The sequence below is a fragment of the Zalophus californianus genome, chromosome 2, assembly GCF_009762305.2.
Source record: "Zalophus californianus isolate mZalCal1 chromosome 2, mZalCal1.pri.v2, whole genome shotgun sequence".
In the NCBI taxonomy this organism is placed as follows: domain Eukaryota; kingdom Metazoa; phylum Chordata; class Mammalia; order Carnivora; family Otariidae; genus Zalophus; species Zalophus californianus.
The window spans coordinates 164,292,279-164,313,758 of NC_045596.1; the positions used below are offsets into that span (position 1 = coordinate 164,292,279).

Consider the following 21,480-nt stretch of genomic DNA (forward strand, 5'->3'; position numbering starts at 1 on the left):
AGACGCTCTGCTCACCACCTTGGCGGTGGCAGTGGCCCAGATGACAGGAGGGGAAAGCGAGGGAAGAGTGGGGGGTGAGAACAGGCAGGAGGAGGAAAACCGTAGCTTGGTAACTCAGAGTGGTTGGGGGGTGAGAGGGACGAGGCAAGATGACCGAGGCGTGGCCAACAGGGCATGCCCTGTGGGGAATCTGGTTTTCAACAACAGGTGATGGCTGACGGGACTAGCACTTTTGATGTCCTCATCAAGCAATTCGTAATCCAACCCTCAGACCAGAAAAGTACTTAGCTAGCAAGTTACAAGGGACTTGGAGAGTAAAATACCGTATGTGCAGAGCATATGAACCAACACAAAGAAAAACATGCGTGAAATCACCAGACAGATGAAATAATCTCTCAATGATAAACATGCATCTCCATTCCCATGGCCTCCCGATGCGCCCATGGCTGTCACGCCTGGTGCTGAACAGTGACCCACCTTTCCTTGACGGCTTCGGGTAAGCTGTTGGGGGGCAGCAGAAGGCTGAGACAACAGCTGACCCGAGTGACTGAGGCGAGAAGCATTCATGCTGTCTGGGCTGCCGCTGACGGGACCACGGACTTTGCTCTAAAGGACAAAACCAAAAAAAAGTCAATAGAATTTGGGAGCAAAGGGACGATCCCAATTTTGCATTCACACCATGGTATTTTCTCATGAAACAACTGATCACAAGACCAGGACATTGGCTATTCCTACGAATTATTAGTCAACATCCCTACTCATGACCACAGTTTGCATTTTGGCTTAGAAAATCTTTCTGTGTCTACAGATGTACTTTTTTTTTTAAGATTTTATTTATTTGACAGAGAGAGAGAGAGAGAGAGAGAGACAGCCTAAGCAGGGGGAGAGCGGCAGGAAGAGGGAGAGGGAGAAGCAGGCTCCCCGCTGAGCAGGGAGCCAGAAGTGGGGCTTGATGCCAGGACCCTGAGCTGAAGGCAGATGCTAGAGGTGTACTTTTTGATAAAAGATGCTAAATTGGGGAGATTTGAGTTCCTGTATTCATAGGCTTTATTCACTAGTTTGCTTAACAAACTCTAACAAGGAAATTAAGACAGACATGGCTTCACTTTTCCAAGCAGAAGACCTGAGACACACAAAAAGCTTTTAAGTGGCCTTCTGTGAACTGCATCATCTGTGGGACGGCCGAGAAGAAAACCAGGATGTTCTGACCACCCCCAGCGGCCCGCTGGCTGCCACAGCCACTCCACCTCAGTCAAGAGGTTAAACCAGTGGCTCGGGCTCCAGGTGCCTGCCGCCCACAGACATGACCCACTGTCAACCTTCTCAGCACTGCATGCCCCTCCCCTCTCCACGGCCCCAGCCAAACGCTGGTCTGTTGGCCTTGCCATTTCTCATGGACCCGGCTCCTGTGCTTGCCGCAGCCCGTGTGACTTCAATCCCACTCAGCCTCGCAAGCTGGGGGACCCACCCTGGTTCCATATCCCTCCTTCCAGCTGAACGTCAAGATCCAGCTTTAACCAGTCAGTCAAGCCCCCCCCCCCAACTTTTGCCCTGCTGCTCGTCACCCATGGAGAGACCCAGCCATCCGCCTCCTCCCCTCTGCCTGGGCCTGTGAGTGTGGCAGGAGGGCAGCCCTCCCACTGTCCTATCCTGTGCAGCAAGGGCTCTGAGACTCCAGCCCTTCTCGGGGGCGAGGTCTGTCCAAGCCTCAAATCCCTTCTCCAGCTGCCATGAGGGATTTCTCCAAAACCCAGATGTGATCAAACCATTCCCATGCTTAACCTCCTGCAACATGGAAGATAAAAACAAATTCTGTGGTGTTTTCTTCAAAAACGCCTTCAAAACAAAGTGTGGCCTGTGTAACGTGGCCCTCGCCTGCCTCCCCGTTCATTCCACAGGACACCCTTTCCCCCACACCACAACACTCTATGTGTAGCACCCAGAACACACCTACTCTTTCAGGCCAAAGTCCTGTGCCTCTGATAGAGCAAAGTCTTCCCTCCTGAAGGTCATCTCCGCCTATCCACCTAACTCCTACTCATTATTCAGCTGAAGCAACACCTCCTTGTGAACATTCCCTGTGCTTCCCTCCAAGACGGAAGCAGGTGTAGCTCTTTGCATTCATGCTACATCTCAGCTTATAGCACTAAAGCTGCTGATTAACACTTCCTGCCCCCAAATTCAAATTCACTTCCCTGTGTGTGCCCCTCACCAGATTATGAGCTCCTGGGTCGGGCACCATGCTTCTTTCCTCCTTTACCTCCAGTTTTCATCACATTCCTAAGCTCCTGGGCACATGGTCAGTGCTCAATAAATGTCACATGAATGCAGATGGTGGAGCAGGCCATCCCTGGGAATACCTCAACTTCCCTCTCCTTCCTCAATCTTCTCTCCTTGTCAACTCTCCTTTTTTCTTTTCTTCCCTTCTTACAGGAGGAAATGTCACCCACCCCTTCCCAAGGCCGATCCTTCCATGCATGCTCATCATGCTGATACGCCGTTGTTCTCAGGACTTAAGAGACTTAACTGTCTCTTGCCTCTCTGATTCTGTGAATCTCCCAGTGCACTGTCTCCTTCTGCTTGGCCTACAAATCTGCTCCAGTCCATGATCTTAAAAACAACACCTTTGCATCCTCTTCCCCCTTAGGCAACTATCTTCCCATTCTCCTCTTTGCTCTTTAACACTATCAGTGACTCAATCACTCTTCATCCCAGGCAAACCTCTCTGCAGCCTGCACAGTGTGCTCTCTCTCTCTCCAGCTCTGGCTTCCATGGCCTTTACCTGGCTCTTCTCCCTCTCTGTCTTAGGCTCTTTTTTGTGTCCCGTTTTCTCTGTGAGCAACATGCAGCGGAATCTCAGCTACAGTAAGAGAGTGGTGGGGGGAGGGGGCGCCTACATGGCTCAGTCGGTTAAGCATCTGCCTTCGGCTCAGGTCATGATCTCCAGGTCCTGGGATTGAGTCCTGTGTCAGGCTCCCTGCTCAGCGGGGCGTCTGCTTCTCCCTCTGCCTGCCGCCCTCCCCCACTTGTGCACACTCTCTCTCCCTCTCAAATGAATAAATAAAATCTATAGTAAGACAGTGGGCAAGAAAGTGCGGGTGACGATACTAAGCAGCACAGACTCAGATGAGGATCAACCAGGTCATGCAGACATGCCCTGTAGTGGGCTTCATGAAGGTCCCCCAAAAGATCCACCCATGTCCTAACTCCAGGAAACTGGTAATGTGACCTTAGTGGAAAAAGGGTCTTCGCAGATGCAGGTAAGGATCCTGAGAGGAGATCATCCCTGACTACTGAGAGGGGACCCAAATCCAATGGCAAGGATACTTATACGAGACACCCAGGAGACAGACACAGAGAAGGCCTTGTGAAGACACAGGCAGACACTGGAGTGACACAGCCACAAGCCAAGGAATGCTTGGGGCCATCAGAAGCTGGAAGAAGCAAGGAGGGATTCTCCTCTAGAGCTTGCAGAGGGAGCCCAGCCCCGCCAACACCTTGGTTTCAGACATCCGGCCTCCAGAACCGTGAAGGAGTAACTCTGTGGTGGTACCTCACTACAGTAGCCACAGGAAACGCATGCAGGCAGAAGTAAGAACACCTAGCGCAGGCCTGACTCCACCCCTCCCGCCCATGCCCGGCCCCGGAGGAGGGCAATAGGAACGGAGCGGCGGCAGCTGAGTGCTTGGTCCGTGGCTCTGTGGTCTCCCCTGGAGGGTGGTGACAGCAGCACAGAGGTGGAAAGGCCCCGAGACACTGGCGGGCTGAGGGCTGAGGGCCTGGCCGTGGGGCTCACTCACACAAGCGATCTTCAGGAGATTCCAGAGCTCCTTCTGCCGCTTCTCCTGAAGCCGGACAACAGTCTTCTCATCTTCGTTCATTAAACTCACCACCTCTTCCACCTTGGGCAACAATTCCAGGGCCTTCTGCTTGCAAACCACAGTTTTACTGTAAAGAGTAAATGTGACAGGCTCCAGTGGCATTGGGGTTGGAAAAAGCAGGAGAACATAATCCCTGGGAATTACGAATCCAACAGCAGCTGCGGATAAATTTTCTCCAGGCTAAGCAAGTCAGAGGGGACTGAGAAAATGACCTCACGTGTGGCCTCGCTGCTTCTCCGAACTCCACCCTCGGGGAGGGAAGTCGGGCGTATACCTGAGCTGCATGTAAATCACTCGCACTTTCTTCTCAAAGCCTTGAATGGCCTGGAGGAGCAGCCGGACCATCTCCTGACTGTCGCCATCCGTTCGCTGGTCTGGAGAGAGGGAAGGAGCCACACAGTTCCTCAAGGCAGCTGACAGAGAGCACCTACACTGCACACTGACAAAACAAGGCCCCCGCTGCACACAGAATGCCCAGCGTACCTCTGGGTTTTTCCCGAAGTCTCCTGTAAAGCTCCCTTGCCTGCTCTTCTCTGAAACATACAAAGGAGAAGCTCTGTCAAGATGTGAGGTCAAATAAGCACATCTGAAACACTGGTTAACTAATTTCTGGCAGTACAATTACTGACTTTTAGAAGCAAGACTGGCATTGTCTTGATTGGGGAAAAGTATTACCCCTGGAGACATTATAGGTGAAGCCTACAACAAGGAAATGATGGCCCTCGTCATCAAACCTGAACCATCTCTAAGGTTTAATGAAAGAGTCTCAAGGAAGCGAGTTCTACTCTGTCCTCGGAATTTCCTCTCCACACGGCTTCTGCAATAACCACCCCAGTACCATCACTGGGCCTAAGCCCTTGAAAACTCAAGTCCAGGGGCAACGCAATCTCCTATCCCTTTCTGGCCTCCACACAGTGAAACTGGCTGACATTTTCAGAGGTGACTTTCATTTGATAACTAAAGAGAATAAAGGGTTAAATAATTTAAGAAAATATAGAATCCAGATCATCAGATTTCTGATATTTGAGCTGCTGGTCCTGAGAACCCTAGTAAAGGCATTAGAGGACCCTGCTGAGCCCAAGCCAGAGCTCCTGTGAGTCTGATGCAGCTCGCCTGCTTCCCTCCCACCTGCCCCCTGGGAGCTCGTGTGATTCCCTTCAGGTAGGACAGCGTTGCCGGGACACCTTATCACCTCCTAGAGCCAAGGCCAAATTCCTGATAAAGACTCAAATGAACAGTTTCCGGGTTCAAACTCTCAAGACCTGGCAGGCTCCTTCTCTGTTGTACTTTCTGCTCTTCGAACCACGCCTGGATCAGGCCGGGCTGCACGAACAGTGAGGTCTGATACTGTGGCGAAGGCTGCTTCCATCACAGCCTATAAGTTTATGAACTCATGCTCTATCTGAATCATCTGAATTGACCTTCACAACTCTGTGAGGTCAGACAGTTCTGCTTGCCGCTCGATAGATATGGAAATGAAGGCTGACAGCGATGGTGATTTGCCTTTGCTCATCTCTGGAACTCCCCTGGAACATGCCAAGATGCTTCACCAGGGGGTCATGCTCTACAGAATGGTCTCACAGAGCTGCCATAATAACCACACTCGAACCCTTGGATGATCGCAACACCCGTGCAGAAGCTTGTCTGGGGCGTCTGCGGGTTGGCCTGCTGCCCGGCTGCTACTCACAGGTCGTCCAGCGTACCCCCCTGCTTCCGCCCCATTGGGCTCCTCTGCAGGTCCACTATGTCAGTCTGCAGCGCCATCATCCGCTCCACCAGGTGCTTCACTTCGTTCTCCTAATGAAAAAGCTGTGCTAATGTCAACTGACGTAATGAGAGCCTTCTGAGGCGTGAGATTTGGGGGGGAACACCCTCCAAATGCACTGAAGACTCTCGAAAAATTGGCTAGAAGGGATACAGACTTTGGAGTCAGATGGCCTGGGTCTGGAGCCCGGGTCTAGCTGTGTGACCCGTGGGCAAATCACCTGACCCCTGAGCTGTAGTTTCCTCCATGATGAAACAGGCTTCTAAAGGGGCCACTTTAGGGGTTAGATAAGATACAGCATGTAAAGTACCCGGCAGGGTGCCTGGCATAGAGAAGATGCCCAACGCGTATCCCTTTCTCTTCCCTTTGTCCATCCCATGGGGGGGGAGGCCCAGGCTCCTGTTTCACAGTTTTTGTGTGTGAGTGCAAGGTGGGACTGTCTCTGTGGCCAGGGGAGGCATTATCTATGTAATACCCACCTTTAAGTCAGTACTGATTCACAGAAACTGATGTTAAGACACAGAGGTGAAGGTCCCTACCCAAGTTCACATAGGAAATGGCAAAAAGTCCAGAAAAGGCCGTGGAGCCTTCAGTCTTCAATTTGTGTGGGGTTCACTAAAGCTATACTTACTTCCCTTACCTCACAATTAACTCTTTTCAGTGATATTTGATTTATGCTATCCTACTACTTTACGCTTAGACTTTTTCTTTCCTGTGGATTTAGTGTCTCAGCAAAACTAGGCAAAACCCTGGCGGGATGGAGTGTCGATCATTCATCCAAGGCCCTTTCTAAGAGGAAGAGGTCTGGGCTGCCCACAAGGATGCTTCACATTTTGCTCCTTACTCAAGTCTGCACCGGGTCTGGGGGGCTCCTCCATCCGCCATCGTGAGGCCCCCCTTTGCCAGCTACTGCCCTGGCCTCTTCCTAGCAAGGCCTAGTTAAGGTCAGACAGCATGACAAGGACAACCTGATTTCAGACATACAAATCGATCCAGTATTTGAGGACAGAGTGAGAAATGGTAGTAAGAAGCACCTCCCCACCCCCCCACCCCCCCCACCCCGCTAAGAACAGGGATCTAAAATGAGTCTCCTGGGACACCTAGGTGGCTCAGTTGGTTAAGTGTCTGCCTTCAGCTCAGGTCATGATCCCAGGGTCCTGGGATCGAGTCCCACATCAGGCTTCCTGCTCAGCAGGGAGCCTGCTTCTCTCCCTGCTTGTGCTCTCTCTCTGACAAATAAATAAATGAAATCTTAAAAAAAAAAAAAATAAAATGAGTCTCCTACCCGCCCACAGAGCTCCACAGCCTGTTCCATTTCCCTCCAGGCCAGCAGCAGCTTATCTGATGCTGGAAAAAAAAAAATGTAGGGAAAAAAAGAAAAACAAAATGAAACCACCACAGAACCAAAATAGAAACAAAGAACTCAATTATAAGAAGCAAAAGAAACCTCAGGAAGAGGGGAAAAAAGACAGGAATGGTCTCTCCAGATTGCAGAGAGTACACTCACTGATCCCAAACTCAGTTTGCTCACTGTACTTCTCCAGGTCAATCTGGATGCTGGTTTTAAAGAAGTCCAATTTGGCTTTGAGCTGCTGAGACATGGAAGCCATAGAATTCTTCATCTTGGAGAGGCAGCTATTATTCCGAAGCAGATTCATCCTGCAGGGACCACAAGAAACAGAACCTTCGGGCATCGCTGGGATCCAAATACCATTTCCTATATAATACCAAAACCACCTCAAAGGCCAAGGCAGGTCCCTATTATAATTATTATTGTTATAACAAAAGCAGCCACCTCTAATCATAAAGACAATTTCCTAGCCCTCAGCAAGCATGAGGTTCTGCACCAAAACTGGAATTAGGCACAGAACCACAGCAAGGGCCAATAACCCGGAGAGGGAGTCAGGCAGTCCCCAGCATGACAGTCAGGGGAGTTTTGCTGACCCAAATTGCCATGAGCTTTTCCACAGTCCAAATTCTGCCCCTAGTTCAGCCAGCCCGGCCCTCAGTTTATATTCCTGCTCCATGTGCTGACCTCACTCAACCTCATGAAGTCAATCCTGCCCAGCCAACCACTTCCTGCCCATCCAAACCAGTGTCTCCCTCTTGTCTCTCCTACCAGTGGCTTTCTGGGCCCCTCCCTGTGGCGAAAGCCACCAAGCAATTTAAAGTAAGTGAAGTCCCAGACCGCCTGGTACAGTACATGGCAGCTCGCTGTCCCTGCTGCAGCCGGTTACAGTCCTCCCTCAGGGTTTGGATGCTGTGCCAGACCTGGCCCCACACCTTCCTCAGCTGGAAGAAAGACAGGTTCCTCTTGGGCTCTTGAACTGGAACAGAGACATATGCAACCATCAGAAAATAACTGCCCTCACATTAACCATGTCCTGCCTCGTGTGACATCATTGGTATTCTCACATTTTTTAGTTATAGAATACTACTATGCAGGGCACCTGGGTGGCTCAGTGAAGCGTCTGCCTTCAGCTCAGGTCATGATCCCAGGGTCCTGGGATCGAGTCCTGCACTGGGCTCCCCGCTCAGCGGGAAGCCTGCTTCTCCCTCTCATTCTCCCTCTGTGCTCTCTTTCTCAAATAAATAAATAAAATCTTTAAAAAAAAAAAAAAGAACTAATATGCTATTACATAAGTTATCTGGGTAATAAGCCTGGTTACTGTCACATACATTTTTTTTTTGCACTCCACTGATAGCACAAGCATGTACCAGTCAATAAATATTGATTTGAAGAAACAGTTTGTGAACCATGTATAGACAATCACATGTATACAGGCTCATATGCTTTCAACAGAAAGCTTTATAACATTTAAGGTCACGTGAACTTTTCCAAAAATTCAGCTTCAACCAGTAGTATTAGAATATGTTTAAATAAGCAGTAAGTCTGGAACTAAGACTTTGGGCTCTTGATCTATTCTTAAGTGTGAGTGAGTGAGTAAGTGTGTGTGTGTGGTAGTAATGAGGGATGCATTAATATGTCCATTAAGACTCATACAATGGAATACTATACAAGCATTAGAAATTAGGGAGCTCAGGGCACCTGGTGGCTCCATTGGCTGAGAAGCCAACTGGATTTTGGCTCAGGTCATGATCTCAGGGTTCTGGGATCTAGCCCTCCTTCAGGTTCCAAGCTCAGTGGGGAGTCTGCTTGGGGATTCTCTCTCTCCTTCTCCCTCTGCCCCTCCCCCTGCTCCACAGACTCTCTCTCAAATGAATGAATAAATCTTCAGAAAAAAGTTTTATTAAAAAAAATTAGGGAGCTCTATATGCACCAACAGGGGAAAAATCTCTAAAATATATTATTAAGTGAAAAAGACAGGTGCAGAACAGTACATGTTGATGCTACCATTTGTTGGGGGTGTGTGTGTGTATATATATATGTGTGTGTGTGTGTGTGTATATATATATATATAAACTTTATATATGAGTAGAGTACTCCCGGAAGATATACCCAAGAATCTGACAGGAGCAAGTTTCCCTGGAAGAGACTGGGAAATTGGGAAGAGAGGATGGCTTATTTTTCACTGTTTATTCTTTTTGTACCTTTTGCTTTTTTTTGTATCATGTACATGTATTAATTATTAAAATATAAATAAAACTTCAAAAATAAGTAAAATGGCCATCTGATTTGATCAAGTTCAGAGACTTGCAGGCAGTATTCTCTGTCTTATGTTTAAAGTTCTACCTATGACACTGAAATTGAAGACTCCCTTTCCTCTTCTCTGGCTGAGCTACGGAGAGGCTCCAAGTAAAGAAGGCTGCCCTGGGGACCAGGTAAGCTCATCTCCTTGGTGTGGACCCCCTCCCCTGGTCCATGTCTCTCCCTCCTCCTACCCCGTCGCAAGCATTACAAAAGATTATTTTTTCAAGAAAACAATGCTGTTCTTACGGATACAGCTGACACTTTCAGGTTGGGGCCGGGGGGAGATCTGAGTCTCATAGGCAATTTTACTGTTGTCAAAGAGAAAGACGAGATCCATGTCCAGCGTGCGGCCCTCAATCAGCTGCAAAGGAACAAGAACAAGATGAGATCTTGTGGCTCCCACCCCTGCTTTTTCCAAGTAATAACACAGGGATTTCTGAGTGTTTCCTGCTGTTCACCAACGGCATCTTCAGCGGGCAAGTACTGAGCGCCCATGCAGCCTTTCTTCATGACTCCAGCCTAGATTTCCCATTCCCGTTTCTTTTAGACTTATTATCCAAATGGATGTCTTATTTACAACTCATTACTTTCTATCTATTCTCTGTTGTCTTTACTGTGCAATGTAGACGTTCGCCATCTCCCTTCCTATCCAGTGCTTGTTTCTCCTAAGTTGGCTTTATCAGTTCCTTGGGGCAGGGGCCGTGGTGTGCATAGCTCTGGCTGTCTGCACAGTTTTGTACACGAGAGGTACACCGGACAAAGCTTTGGCTGACTTGGAGGAATGAAGCATTGCTTGGCAACAAACGAAATGGAAAGGCACTCTGAGTGGTCTGGAGGTTAACGAGTTAAGCGTGGAGGGACTCGTGTCTCCCATGGGGCCATGCAGGGGATCTGACGTTCCAACCGAAAACACAGGCAGGCGTCTGCACTGTGTGACAAAGTAGAGCTGAAATCTGAACAGCTGGGAGGCGAAGTCCGAGGAACACTTCAGTGTTCCTCACTCCTTCGGTGAGGAGCAGGGGCTCACCTTGCCATCTGAAATACACTGAGTGGCAGGCTTGTCAGGGATCAGCGCCAGCCCAGCTTCCTGCAGCAGCTCCTGGTCCTTCTCAGGGATTCCTGTGTCGTGCTGGATTCTGGCCTGCAAGCTCTGCAGACTCTCGTCCTCTGTCACTGGATAGGTGTGAATGATGCCTGTGACCATGTTCAAGATATGAACCAGCTGCAACACAACCCAGATGTTACTGGAAAAAACCCATCTTTACAGAGAGGCCCACCTATTTGCCTGGATCGTCTGCTGCTCCCAACATTTCCCAGCCACACAAAGAGAGTGGCTAGGCTAGCGGGAGGGAAGGGAGCCCCAGTGCCAAGGTTCATACATTCTGGTCTTTAATACTCCTGTTTGTCCACAGCTACCACCTCACAACCAATGTCAGTTGGCCCAGGGCAAGCACTCTCACGGGGCCTCCCTTCCCACTGCTCAGATGGCCCATGACCTGCTTTTTAAGGCGCTCTTCTTTCTCCCAAGCCCTACCACAGCCCACTGGGGACCTGACCTGCTGCCTCGGGGCTGACCTGGCTCCGCACTCACCTTCAGGTTTAAGATGTCATCCAGGGCCTTGAAGCAGCCGTTGGGCCCGTACACAGGATCGGTGCCCCTTTGTCGTGGGTGCCACATCAGCATCAGCTGCAGCCACTTCTCCAGTCGCTGTGCCAGGATGCTGAGGAGAACAAGAGCATGGAGTGGAAGGGGATAGCTCCAACGCTGTTCTCAGGTGGCCTCCCACGCGACCTCACGTACATTCACTGCTACACACATCCGTGGCAGCCAATATGTGATTACTGAAAATGAGTTAATCTGAGGGAAAGCGAACATTTCCAGCCAAACTAATGATTCAGGTGCTTATTCCTTCGCCTGGTCTGCTATGACACCCCCTGAAAGCCAAGATGTCTTAACAGATGAGTCAACAGACTGATCTCCACCTGGCTGCATGAGAATGATCTGTAAAACTCTTTGAACGCTGCAGGCATGTCCTACCTCCTGGTGAGCCCCCCACACACAAGCTAGATGCCATCCTGCCAGATTTGTTAATCCACCCCCCCCAAAAAAAACCACTCGTGGTCCCACAACAAAGTTTACACTCCTCCCTGGCCACAGGTGCTCTCCACCTCCACAGAAGCCAACACCCTACTCACTGCCCCCTGGAATATGCCTTTGCTCCCCTCACTCCTTCCCCCTCAAACTTCCTTCCTCTTCATCTATCCATGTCCTGCACATTGTTCCAGATCCTTCCAGAAAGTTCCAGCTCATCCAAAGTCATTCCACACAGCTCTAGTCCACACGATACCTCTCTCCCCATTCTCTAAATACCCATGGTAATTATTATCCATGCTACTCAGCTGTGTGTGACTGCCTTGCTGCTTTCTTTTGTACTACTACCCGATGCTGATAATAATATTTTAAGTGTCCACATTTGGGCTCTAAGACTAGAATGTAATGTTGTTCAAACTACAAAGATTTATTTGTTGACTAAGACACAGTATAAGTCTACACAGGAGTGCAAAGAGAAGTAAAATATAATTCCCTACCCTGAAAAGGCCTACAGTTGAGGAGATAAGCCCTATGCAAAACCAAATGTAATATGAGGTAGAAGCTACTAAGGGCGGTAAGAGGTACAGATAAATTGTTATGTGAATTGAGGAAAGAGATGATTTCTAGATGGGGTGAGGGGCGGGAATCCATTCTAAGTTTAAGATGGAGATGGTTATGTCAAGTCCTTAGTCACGGGATGCTATCCTGATAACCTCTTTAAAAGCTATCCGATGTCATCGCAAACATTTATTTGTAAAAGAGGAAGAGAACTACGTAGAGAAGCGCCACTGGGCCTTACCTGTTCAGATTATTGGGGTAGGGTAAAGAGCTTGAAAACTTCACGGCTCCATTCAAGTCCTCACTGACGACAATGTCCATCTCACTCTTCTGCCGGACTTTGGAATGCCTGCAAACATGTCATCTCCTTAATTACAGCCTCTAAGTCACTTAATGGGCAAGACGCACTTTACATCTGTAACAGATCACTTTACAACCGTACAGGATACCCCCAGGTTGCAATTTTATCTTTGGGTGACAGTCAGTGCCTCAGGATCCTGCTAGGATGGCTTCTTTCAGAGCCAGAGGCTAGTCTGGACTGCCTGCGGGAGTGGAGGCAGCGACCATCCTGTGCCCAGAGCTCCACAGCCAGGACAGCCGACTCCTGATCTCGCCCTTAGCGTGTCTTCATCATTTCCTCTACTTTTCATTTTATCTCATACAAAACTCATGTTTTGAGGGGGAATAAAATTAGAACTTCCAAACCAGGATCACTGCACGAATATCATATTGATGGGAAATATGAACACATGCATGCACAACTCATGTTCCTCTAAATGTAGATGGCTAGATGTTACCTCTAGTGGTGAAGGAACTTTTACATTTCCCAGTTTAGAGAACTCACAGATGCACTGATGCATCTGAAATAGTATTTGAAGGGGAAAAATTTTAAAGATTTTACTTATTTATTTGACAGACAACAGCGAGAGAGGGAACACAAGCAGGGGGAGTGGGAGAGGGAGAAGCAGGCTTCCCGCCGAGCAGGGAGCCCGATACAGGGCTAGATCCCAGGACCCCGGGATCATGACCTGAGCTGAAGGCAGACGCTTAACAACTGAGCCACCCAGGCATCCTGAAGGAGAAAAATTTTAAACCCAACTAGTTTCAAAGCTTTTTGGTGATGAGGAAAAGAACTTAAGTGTGAACAATGCTTCAAAGATAACCAATTACTCAGAGCGTGAAGTTTTTAAAAAGTTGTCTGAGGCATTACAAGGCAGATGAGACAGACACTTCTCACAAACTAGTCCACTGAACAGCTTCTAATTGGGGGTCCAAGAAGTCTACCTGAAAGTGTCATCTGGTCTTCCAGCACTGGCGAGGGGAGTTCTAAGAAGCTGATTCTGCAGACAACAGACTTACTATAAAGATGCTGAGACATTAGAGACATATTTTCAAATAGCACTTGTTCTTCCAGTTCGAATGGATTTTTAACTCACCTTGTTAAAAATAATGGAAAAACTCAACATCTGAACTGCAGAAATGTAGTAATTCTTTGGTTAGTTAAAAACACTACTGATGTACAGGTAAAGTTATTTTTATGATGGCTAGAGTATCAGGTGTGACTATAAATTAATGAGCTAATTCCTCAATGTTCCAGAACCTATGTAGGTCAACAAGTATTGCTTGTTTTAAAATAAATCACCAGAGGAGGGCATACTTTGCCATTTCACCAGACTCCTGAAGAGCAGGGACCTGGCTGCAATCATCTTTGCATTTCCAGTGTTGGGCTTATACATATTGACTAAACTGGACTGCCATCACAAAAACCACTCTTCTGGAATGGATTTCCAAGGTTACATCTTATAAATAAATAATTCATGATGCAAATACCTGTCCTTTGAAAAAGTTAATGTTCTCATTAGTTCCAGAAAGGTATTTAGAAAAATGATAATAGCCAGTGCTGGCAGTGGTGTGGTGAAAGAGGTAGCTTTGTATGTTCCTGTGGAAACATTATTTATATAGCCTTACTGTTGAGCATTTTAATACACATCAAAAACCTTTAAAATGTGCATAATCTTTGATCAGTTCATTCCATTTCTAGGGACTAGAAATAATTATGGATATACAAGGATTTCCATACAAGGACATTATTCTTGGTGCTCTTTTAAGAAGTAAAGATTATAAAACACTCATGCTTCCAGTAACAAGGGATAAATTAAAAAAAAAAAATTCCAGTATAGCCACTCAGTTGAATACTGAACAGACATTATAAATAACGGAAAAACATAAAGCCCTTTTCAATAGCAAGACTGAAAAAGAGGTTATATGAGGGTATTTGTAGTAATTTATTTGTGGGTTTTTTTACAGTATAACACATATACTGAAGAGCCTGGAGACACACAAAAACGTTTGTAGTGGTTGTTTCTGGATTGTGTGAAGGAAATTTTCACGGCATAGAAATGCTTTGAGAGCACTTGCGGGGCAGTTCATATTATGCTATCATTGATGTAAAAATGGGGTGAAACACATAAATGAACCAAGAGACAAAAATAGGCCAATTTGCTTATACCCATCTGAAACATCCCTGGAAGCACACCCAAAACCAGTGGTATCAGGTGCCTGTGGGGAAGGAAGCCAGGTGGCTGGGAGGCTGGTCAGAGAGGACTTACAGTGCATACTCTTTTATTACTTTTGGAAGTTTGAACCATGTGAACTTATTACTGCTCCAAAAGGACAAAAGCTGGGAATAAAAACAAAATTTATTTCCAAATGAAACCTGATTTAGGGCAATGTTTTTGAACTATGCATTTTGGTAATGACTAACCTTCACATATACAATGAATACATATTTTTGTAATAAAAAAAGGTAAAGATATAATTTTTTAAAACCTTAATTATATCCTTCAGTTTTTATTAAGTAATCTTTTTTTTGGTAACATTTGTGTACATACTGGGTCATATTTTAAGCCACTTTCTTATGCTTTTGAAACAAAAATTTCTATTGAGGTATAGTAAAATATGTCAATAATACATTTCCATGTAAATACTTCTCACTTGTCATATGTACATGTCCTTTGTTTACTAGTACACAGCATCCTCAGTGGAAGTGCACAACGTATGCAATGGTCTGTAAACACGGCCATGTTGCCACTGCACACACGGCAAATGTTCATAGGGTGTTATATTTAAAGACGTTAACACTTAACAACTGCTCTCCTTTTCTAGGACTTCTGAGCCTGGAGTGCCCACATGCTGGATCCTAAAGGGACATCCTCTATGGGAGACAGATGACAGAGGTCTTAGGCTGGGAGCACCCAGTGAGATGGGAACAGGTGAAAGACATGACAAAGACAGAGAGACACACTCGCCCCTTCAGGGGGTGCTCCTGGCCCCACCCGCAGGCCCCAGTCCCTCACTCACCACTGTACGGGCTGCCAGTTAGGGAGAAAAGGTCGGAACCCTGTGATGCACTCAAAAGCCAAGGTGCCAAAGCTCCAGTAGTCCACGGTCACCGTGTACTTCTGCTGCTCCAGAAGTTCTGGGGCCTGTAGAAGAACATGTGGTGGGGAAGCACCTGAGCTGCTCCTGCTGCTGAGGAGCCTCCTCAGGAGGGGGCAACAGGCCCTTCTCATCATGTCCCCCCATTCCCCTGACTCCATCCAGAGGACACTGGCATGTCCACACTCAAGGAGGAGGAGGTGGACCACACGTGTAGCTGGTGGTATCTAGAATTTTTCTGTACCTCATGCATGCCTGATGCTGATACAAGGGCCCCTAGGGGTATTTTTAGGTAGACCAGAGCACATCATTACCCTTTTCTTGGGTGCCGTGTCCAGGTGGGAAGATAAGTTACATACAACAAAGGAAAATGATACCAGGCTAGACACACCAAATGCATAACACACACATTAAATGCGGACCACATCTCCTAAACTGATGTGACTCAGGACGTGTGGTGGTACAATGGGATGGGATATTTACAATCAGGCAGGAAAAAAGCCAGATGCATGACTGCTGCCCAGAGAGAGCTGGAGTGACCAAGCAAAGCTTTGAAGCACAGGTGGGAATGGAACCTGGCTCAGAAGGCGGCACCTCACGAGTGTCTGTGAAGAGACATTCTAGAAAGGACCATCAAAAGCAAAGGCAGGGAAACAGGACCGTGCATGGTCTGGTTAGAAGTGTGACACTTATGGAAGGGCCAGGGAGTGCAAATCATGAGGAAAAATTGGGGGATGGGCAGATCAATCTCTGTATCTGGTTATGGACAGAAGTTTTAGTTCTTGAAGGTGAAGGATTTGACTAAGCATCCTGGTCAGAGCATGGGGTCCCCCTGCTTAACTGCTGCTGAGCCCATGAGGATCTCAGAGGATGCTCAGCAGGACCTACATAATTACGTGATATGGACACAGGGCCCGAATCACAACCCCCCATGGGTCACCACTCTGAAACCTCTATTCCACAGAGCAGGTCATAAAGCAATGGAGCCCATTACTTTAGTTGGTGAGATAAGCAGGAAGCAGAAACGCACTCAGAGAGACTTCAAAGAATTTTTCTCTTTTTTATCTAAGAACTAGATAAAATATTTAAGCTCATTTAGCCCAGTGGCTTTCAACTTTTTCTTGTTTATTAAACTGCCGACCCTTTGATTCAACCAAAATTTTACTGGTTGTTACCATCAACAAGCAATCTATTACCAAGTCTTACTGAGTCTCTTGCTAGGCATTTCTTGACTTACCTTCTACAACCTCACTGCTACCAGCAGCTCTCAGCTGCTCATCACAACAGCCTCCTTACTACTCGCCCGCTATTTACTCTTGTTCAGTATAATTCGTTCTCCACACTGCATCAAGAGTGATCTTTTCAAAGGGTAAACCCAATTCCTCTCCAAATTAAAACCCTTCAATGTCCTTCTGGTTCTCACATCCTTTGCTTCAATTTCCTCTCCTTTCCCCGACCTCCAGCCCCTTGCATCTACTCATCCTTCAGGTCCCAGACTAGGTGAGGTCCTCCTAATACATATTCTTATAACACCCTGCACTTTCCCTTTGTAGCACTTGTCACAATTTTAATTTCTTAGTTATCTGTGTAAGTGTGGGGTCAATGCCTGCTTTCTCACTAAACTCCAAACTCCTAAGACCAGGGAAATGCTTGTCTTCTTTACCAATCCATCGCCAGTTCCCAGCACAGTGCCTGGCAAACATAGACTATACTCAGTATTTCCTGAATGAATGACTCAAATAGAACCCCAATATTCAGACCAAATAATGTAAAGAAGGGGTGGGGGCTCAGAGTTCAGCTCCTTCTTGGTGGCCCAAGACATGTCATGGAAACTGTGGCTTCTACAGACCAGCATGAATCTAGTTTAAACTCTTCATTTTCAGATAAAATACTGAAGCCCAAGATGTTACGGGATGTGTGCGCGAGAGCACACACTAGCAAAGCCCTTTTGACATCAGAGAAGATGACTATCTTTCCATTGGGCCTCCACTGGCAAAAAGTGCTGACTTGAACAGAGTATGTCTCTGTCATACAGTAATTCCTATACTTCTGGGAAACCTCTAAAGAGCTGGCAAGACTTAGATGCTAGAAGGCAAGGACAGAGAGGAGCCACCCACGTAGAGCCGTCAGAGAGCAGCTGATAAGCAAACATGTAAACCCCATTGCTTACCAGGTATTGCAGGGTCCCCACAAAGGAAGTACAAAGACTGCCCTGATCCAGTTCCTTGGCATATCCTAGGTCAATAATTTTGTGTATTAACTGAAAAAAAAGGAAAAATTGAAGGATTATGAGAATACACTGTCCTCCTATAAGAACAGATTGCTGACCAGAGCAGAGGATATTCTGAATTCCCAGGTGGTGTTAGATCCTGAATTCCTAAGAACCACACAGGAGACTGCCTTCAACATGGCAGAAAGAGGGCAAGAGAAAAAATACAGGGTAAAAATGCTGAAAAAAGGCACATGTTCTCCTTTGCTCTGCAACTACTCACCAGAGGAAGGTCAAAATGAATGGACTCTGCACCAGCCCTCAAGATTGCTAAATCTGGACTTGATGAGGTGAAAGACCTCCTCAGTGAATACCCGTAGTTCTCAAATCTTAGAACTACTGGCAAGAAGGAGTGTGAACTGGAACCAAGGTGAGCGCTAGGACAGTCGGGGTCAGGCCCAGAATGCTGATGGAAGCTCCACCAGAAAAGACTGAGTGGCCCACAGGTTGGGTTACTATATTCCACTCAGCTGAGCCCCTGCTTGTCACCCCCAGCTAAACAAACAAGGCTATGAAAGGGTATAGCGCCAAGCCCCATGGGGAGGTAACCGCCACACCCAAGCAGGAGGGGCCCTGAGGAGGGTCCCAAAGAGCTCTGGAGAGACTGCAGGCTGGGCCTGGCTCTATGGGCAGGTGTCAGCTCCAAATGCCTCCTCTGCATCACATCCAGAACCAGCTCAGAGCTGGTTTCCAGGTTAGCATCAAAAGCTGCGCTCTCGAACACACAGAAAACAAAAAATCTATTTCTCAGAGGGGCTGGTCCCAAAGGCTGGGGCGGAGGTGGGAAGAGAAACATTATTTTCCTTATCAGATTCCTGTAACTTGGGCAACAATGTGATCCATTCAAATTTGCCTCCATCTGCAAGCAAGTTTTTTGCTGAATTCTGTTTGCTGAAATCAAAAAGTGTTCCCAGAGAATCAAAGCAAATACAAAGTCAAGGAAACACAAACATAAAGATACAAAGGGTGTTCTTTCTCTGCTAGAGCAGCTCCCCTGAGGTAGTCCCCAGAACTTTCCAGGAAGGTGACTCACTCTTTGCTCTCCTTGCTGCAGGACGATGTTTTCTGGCTTTAGATCCCGATGGATGATTCTGTTTTCGTGAAGGTATCTAAGTGCAGAGGCTGAGAGGGTGGAAAGGGGGTCAATTTTCATTAAACCTACAAAATGTGTTTCACTTCAAAATCGCCTATCCTGTGAAAGATGAATATTGTGTGCCCCTGACACACACTCTGACTTTCAGCGCAGACTCAGAGGGAGGGACAAGGCCTGGGGCAGAAGCTCCTGGGGTGACGTGAAAGGGGACCTGGTTACTTGAGCAGAATTTGGAGCACCACAGGAATCTGGCTTTTTCGCACAAAGTCACCAATTAGTCTAGAGCCGTGGTTTCCAAACTGCACTACCAGACCAGCAGCGTCTGAACTTGTAAGAAACGCAAAATTCTGCAGTCCCACCCCAGACCTACTAACTCAGAAATGTAGGGGTGACCCCACAATCTGTGTTTTAACAAGATCTCAGGTGACGCTGATGAAGTTTGAGAAGGGGAACGTCTCTGGTGTAGAGGCTCAAAAGTCTAAACTCCACAGGGTGGGTAAAGGAGAAGGACCTTCTGGGCAGACAGCACTCTGGTCATCTGATCTAACGTCTACTGATGTCCGAGGCCAGCTTCAAGAAAGAAGCGGAGAGCCCTGAAGAAGAGACAAGGAGCACATTCCACGAATCTGACAGTTCAACATGTGTTTATTATGTGCTCAGTTCTCTGCTGGGCTCTGGGAAGGACATAAAAGAAGAGACATGATGCCCAAGAGCTCAGAATCCAGCTGGGAAGGAAGGAAAGAGCCTGCGCGACCCTGGCTGTGCAGAGATGTGAGCATGTCATATGGGAGGGCCATGGCACAGAGTACCAGGGCTCCCGCTGCAGCAGGGCTCCAAGCCCGATGTGATCTGCACCCATAAAAGAGGTTTAATAACTTTAACAGAAGTCCTAGCTCATTGTACTACAAAAGAAAAAAATGGGGTAAATACTGGAAGGTGATAAAATTATCTGTATTTGATATGACTTTATGCTTAGAAACTCAATAGACTGCGGCACCTGGGTGGCTTGGTCAGTTAAGTGTCTGCCTTCAGCTCAGGTCATGATCCCAGGATCCTGGGATCGAGCCCTGAATCGGGCTCCTTGCTCAGTGGGGAGTCTGCTTCTCCCTCTCCCTCTGCCGCTCCCCCTGCTTGTGCTTGCTCTCTCTCTGTGCCAAATAAGTAAATAAAATCTTTAAAAAAAAAAAAAGTTTATGGCAACATGAGGCTATACACAAAGTCAAGAGACAAAAAGGCTAGAAAAAAACAACTGCAACATACATGACAGCAAATATACCTAATGGACAAAAAGTTCTTACAAATCAGTAAGAAAGCAGCTCAGGAGAAAAGGGAGCAATTTACTCTAAAAGTGAACAATTCTGCACAAAGTTGCCTGAGCTCATGAGTAATCCACAAACTGCAAATTAAAGTGAAATGAAGAGTGGCTGGGTGGCTCAGATGATTAAGCGTCTGCCTTGGGCTCAGGTCATGATGTCAGGTCCTGGGAATCCCAGCTCAGCGGGGAGTCTGCTTCTCCCTCTGCCTCTCCCTCTGTTCATGCTCTCTCTCTCTCTGTATCTGTTTCAAATGAATAAATAAAATCTTTTAAAAAATATTTTAAAAATTAATAAAAATAAAGCAAAATGAAATGCCTTCTTCCTCCTCTTCAATCGGCAAGAATTTCAGATGAGAAATAAAAGGCATTTCCCTACATGGCTAAAGGAGTACATATGCTGTGCCTTTTCGGGAAATACCACAATATCTATTGAGTCTTAAATGTACATATTGTTTGACCCATTATCTCCACCTCTAGTAATCTAGCTCATAAAGTCAAAGCTCCGTAACATATAGATAAGGATGCTTATTGCATAGCTTGGAGTAAAATACTTACATTTGATCTTTAGTGAGGAGGGATACAAGCTGGTAACTAATCCCCTGATTACTATTAATAGCTATTTACATGTAAGCAACTGTGCATAACAAACTTTAACCCTCATCTCAGGACATTTGTTCTCAAATACCTCTGTCAACTTAATATTACGTCTGGAAATAAAGAATTCTTCAAATATTGTTATATGTAGTTTGTTGGACTGAATAAGATAGTAAAAATTTCGATAGGCAACAACTCTGAAACAGCTCCCCTTACTGAATCAGTCTGTAAAAGGCACAGCCTGACTGTGTTGCATTTTACAAAATAGAACCTGAGAAGCAGCGTCACAGAATGAGTCAAACTTGTCTCGAGATGAGAGAACTTAATCTAATTGGATGGAAAATGAGAATTTGAGATTAAGAAAAATACTTTTGCATCTGAAAGGTTATTAAAAATCTAAACCCTTGGGGCACCTGGGTGGCTCAATCAGTTGGGCGTCTGCCTTCGGCTTAGGTCATGGGATCGAGTCCCACGTCAGGCTCTCTGCTCAGCGGGAAGCCTGCTTCTCCGCCTGCTTATGCTCTCTGTCAGATAAATATTTAAAAAAAAAAATCTAAACCCTTAGTGATAGTGATAATACATGTGTGTAAAAACTGAAAATCATACCACAGAGCGTAAAGCCTAAAAGTTAATTTCTCACATTCTAATTCTAGAAAAGAGTTGTAAGAAGTACTGACTCTTTGTGAACTTTTAAGCTACACAGTTGACATTTCCTAGAAAAGACTGTAGAGAGGGTCAGGTTAAGGGCTTGCCACAGGAGAACAACAGTCTTCTCTGTTATCCCTGTCGGGAACGGCAACCAGGTAGTTACCCCAACTTTCCC

General features: G+C 46.7%; 1 protein-coding gene across 1 annotated transcript in view; it reads right to left on the bottom strand.

Annotated features, from left to right (window-relative positions):
• The window catches only part of IKBKB (inhibitor of nuclear factor kappa B kinase subunit beta), a 56,356-nt gene that overhangs the window by 4,558 nt on the left and 30,318 nt on the right, over positions 1-21,480 (bottom strand). The window contains 16 exon segments of the mRNA XM_027597548.2: positions 478-509; positions 511-606; positions 3,801-3,948; positions 4,156-4,255; positions 4,365-4,414; positions 5,569-5,678; positions 6,932-6,993; positions 7,154-7,305; positions 7,850-7,973; positions 9,545-9,659; positions 10,326-10,520; positions 10,890-11,019; positions 12,190-12,297; positions 15,309-15,433; positions 17,557-17,646; positions 18,689-18,777. Of these exon segments, the coding sequence (XP_027453349.1) occupies positions 478-509; positions 511-606; positions 3,801-3,948; positions 4,156-4,255; positions 4,365-4,414; positions 5,569-5,678; positions 6,932-6,993; positions 7,154-7,305; positions 7,850-7,973; positions 9,545-9,659; positions 10,326-10,520; positions 10,890-11,019; positions 12,190-12,297; positions 15,309-15,433; positions 17,557-17,646; positions 18,689-18,777 (1,726 nt within the window).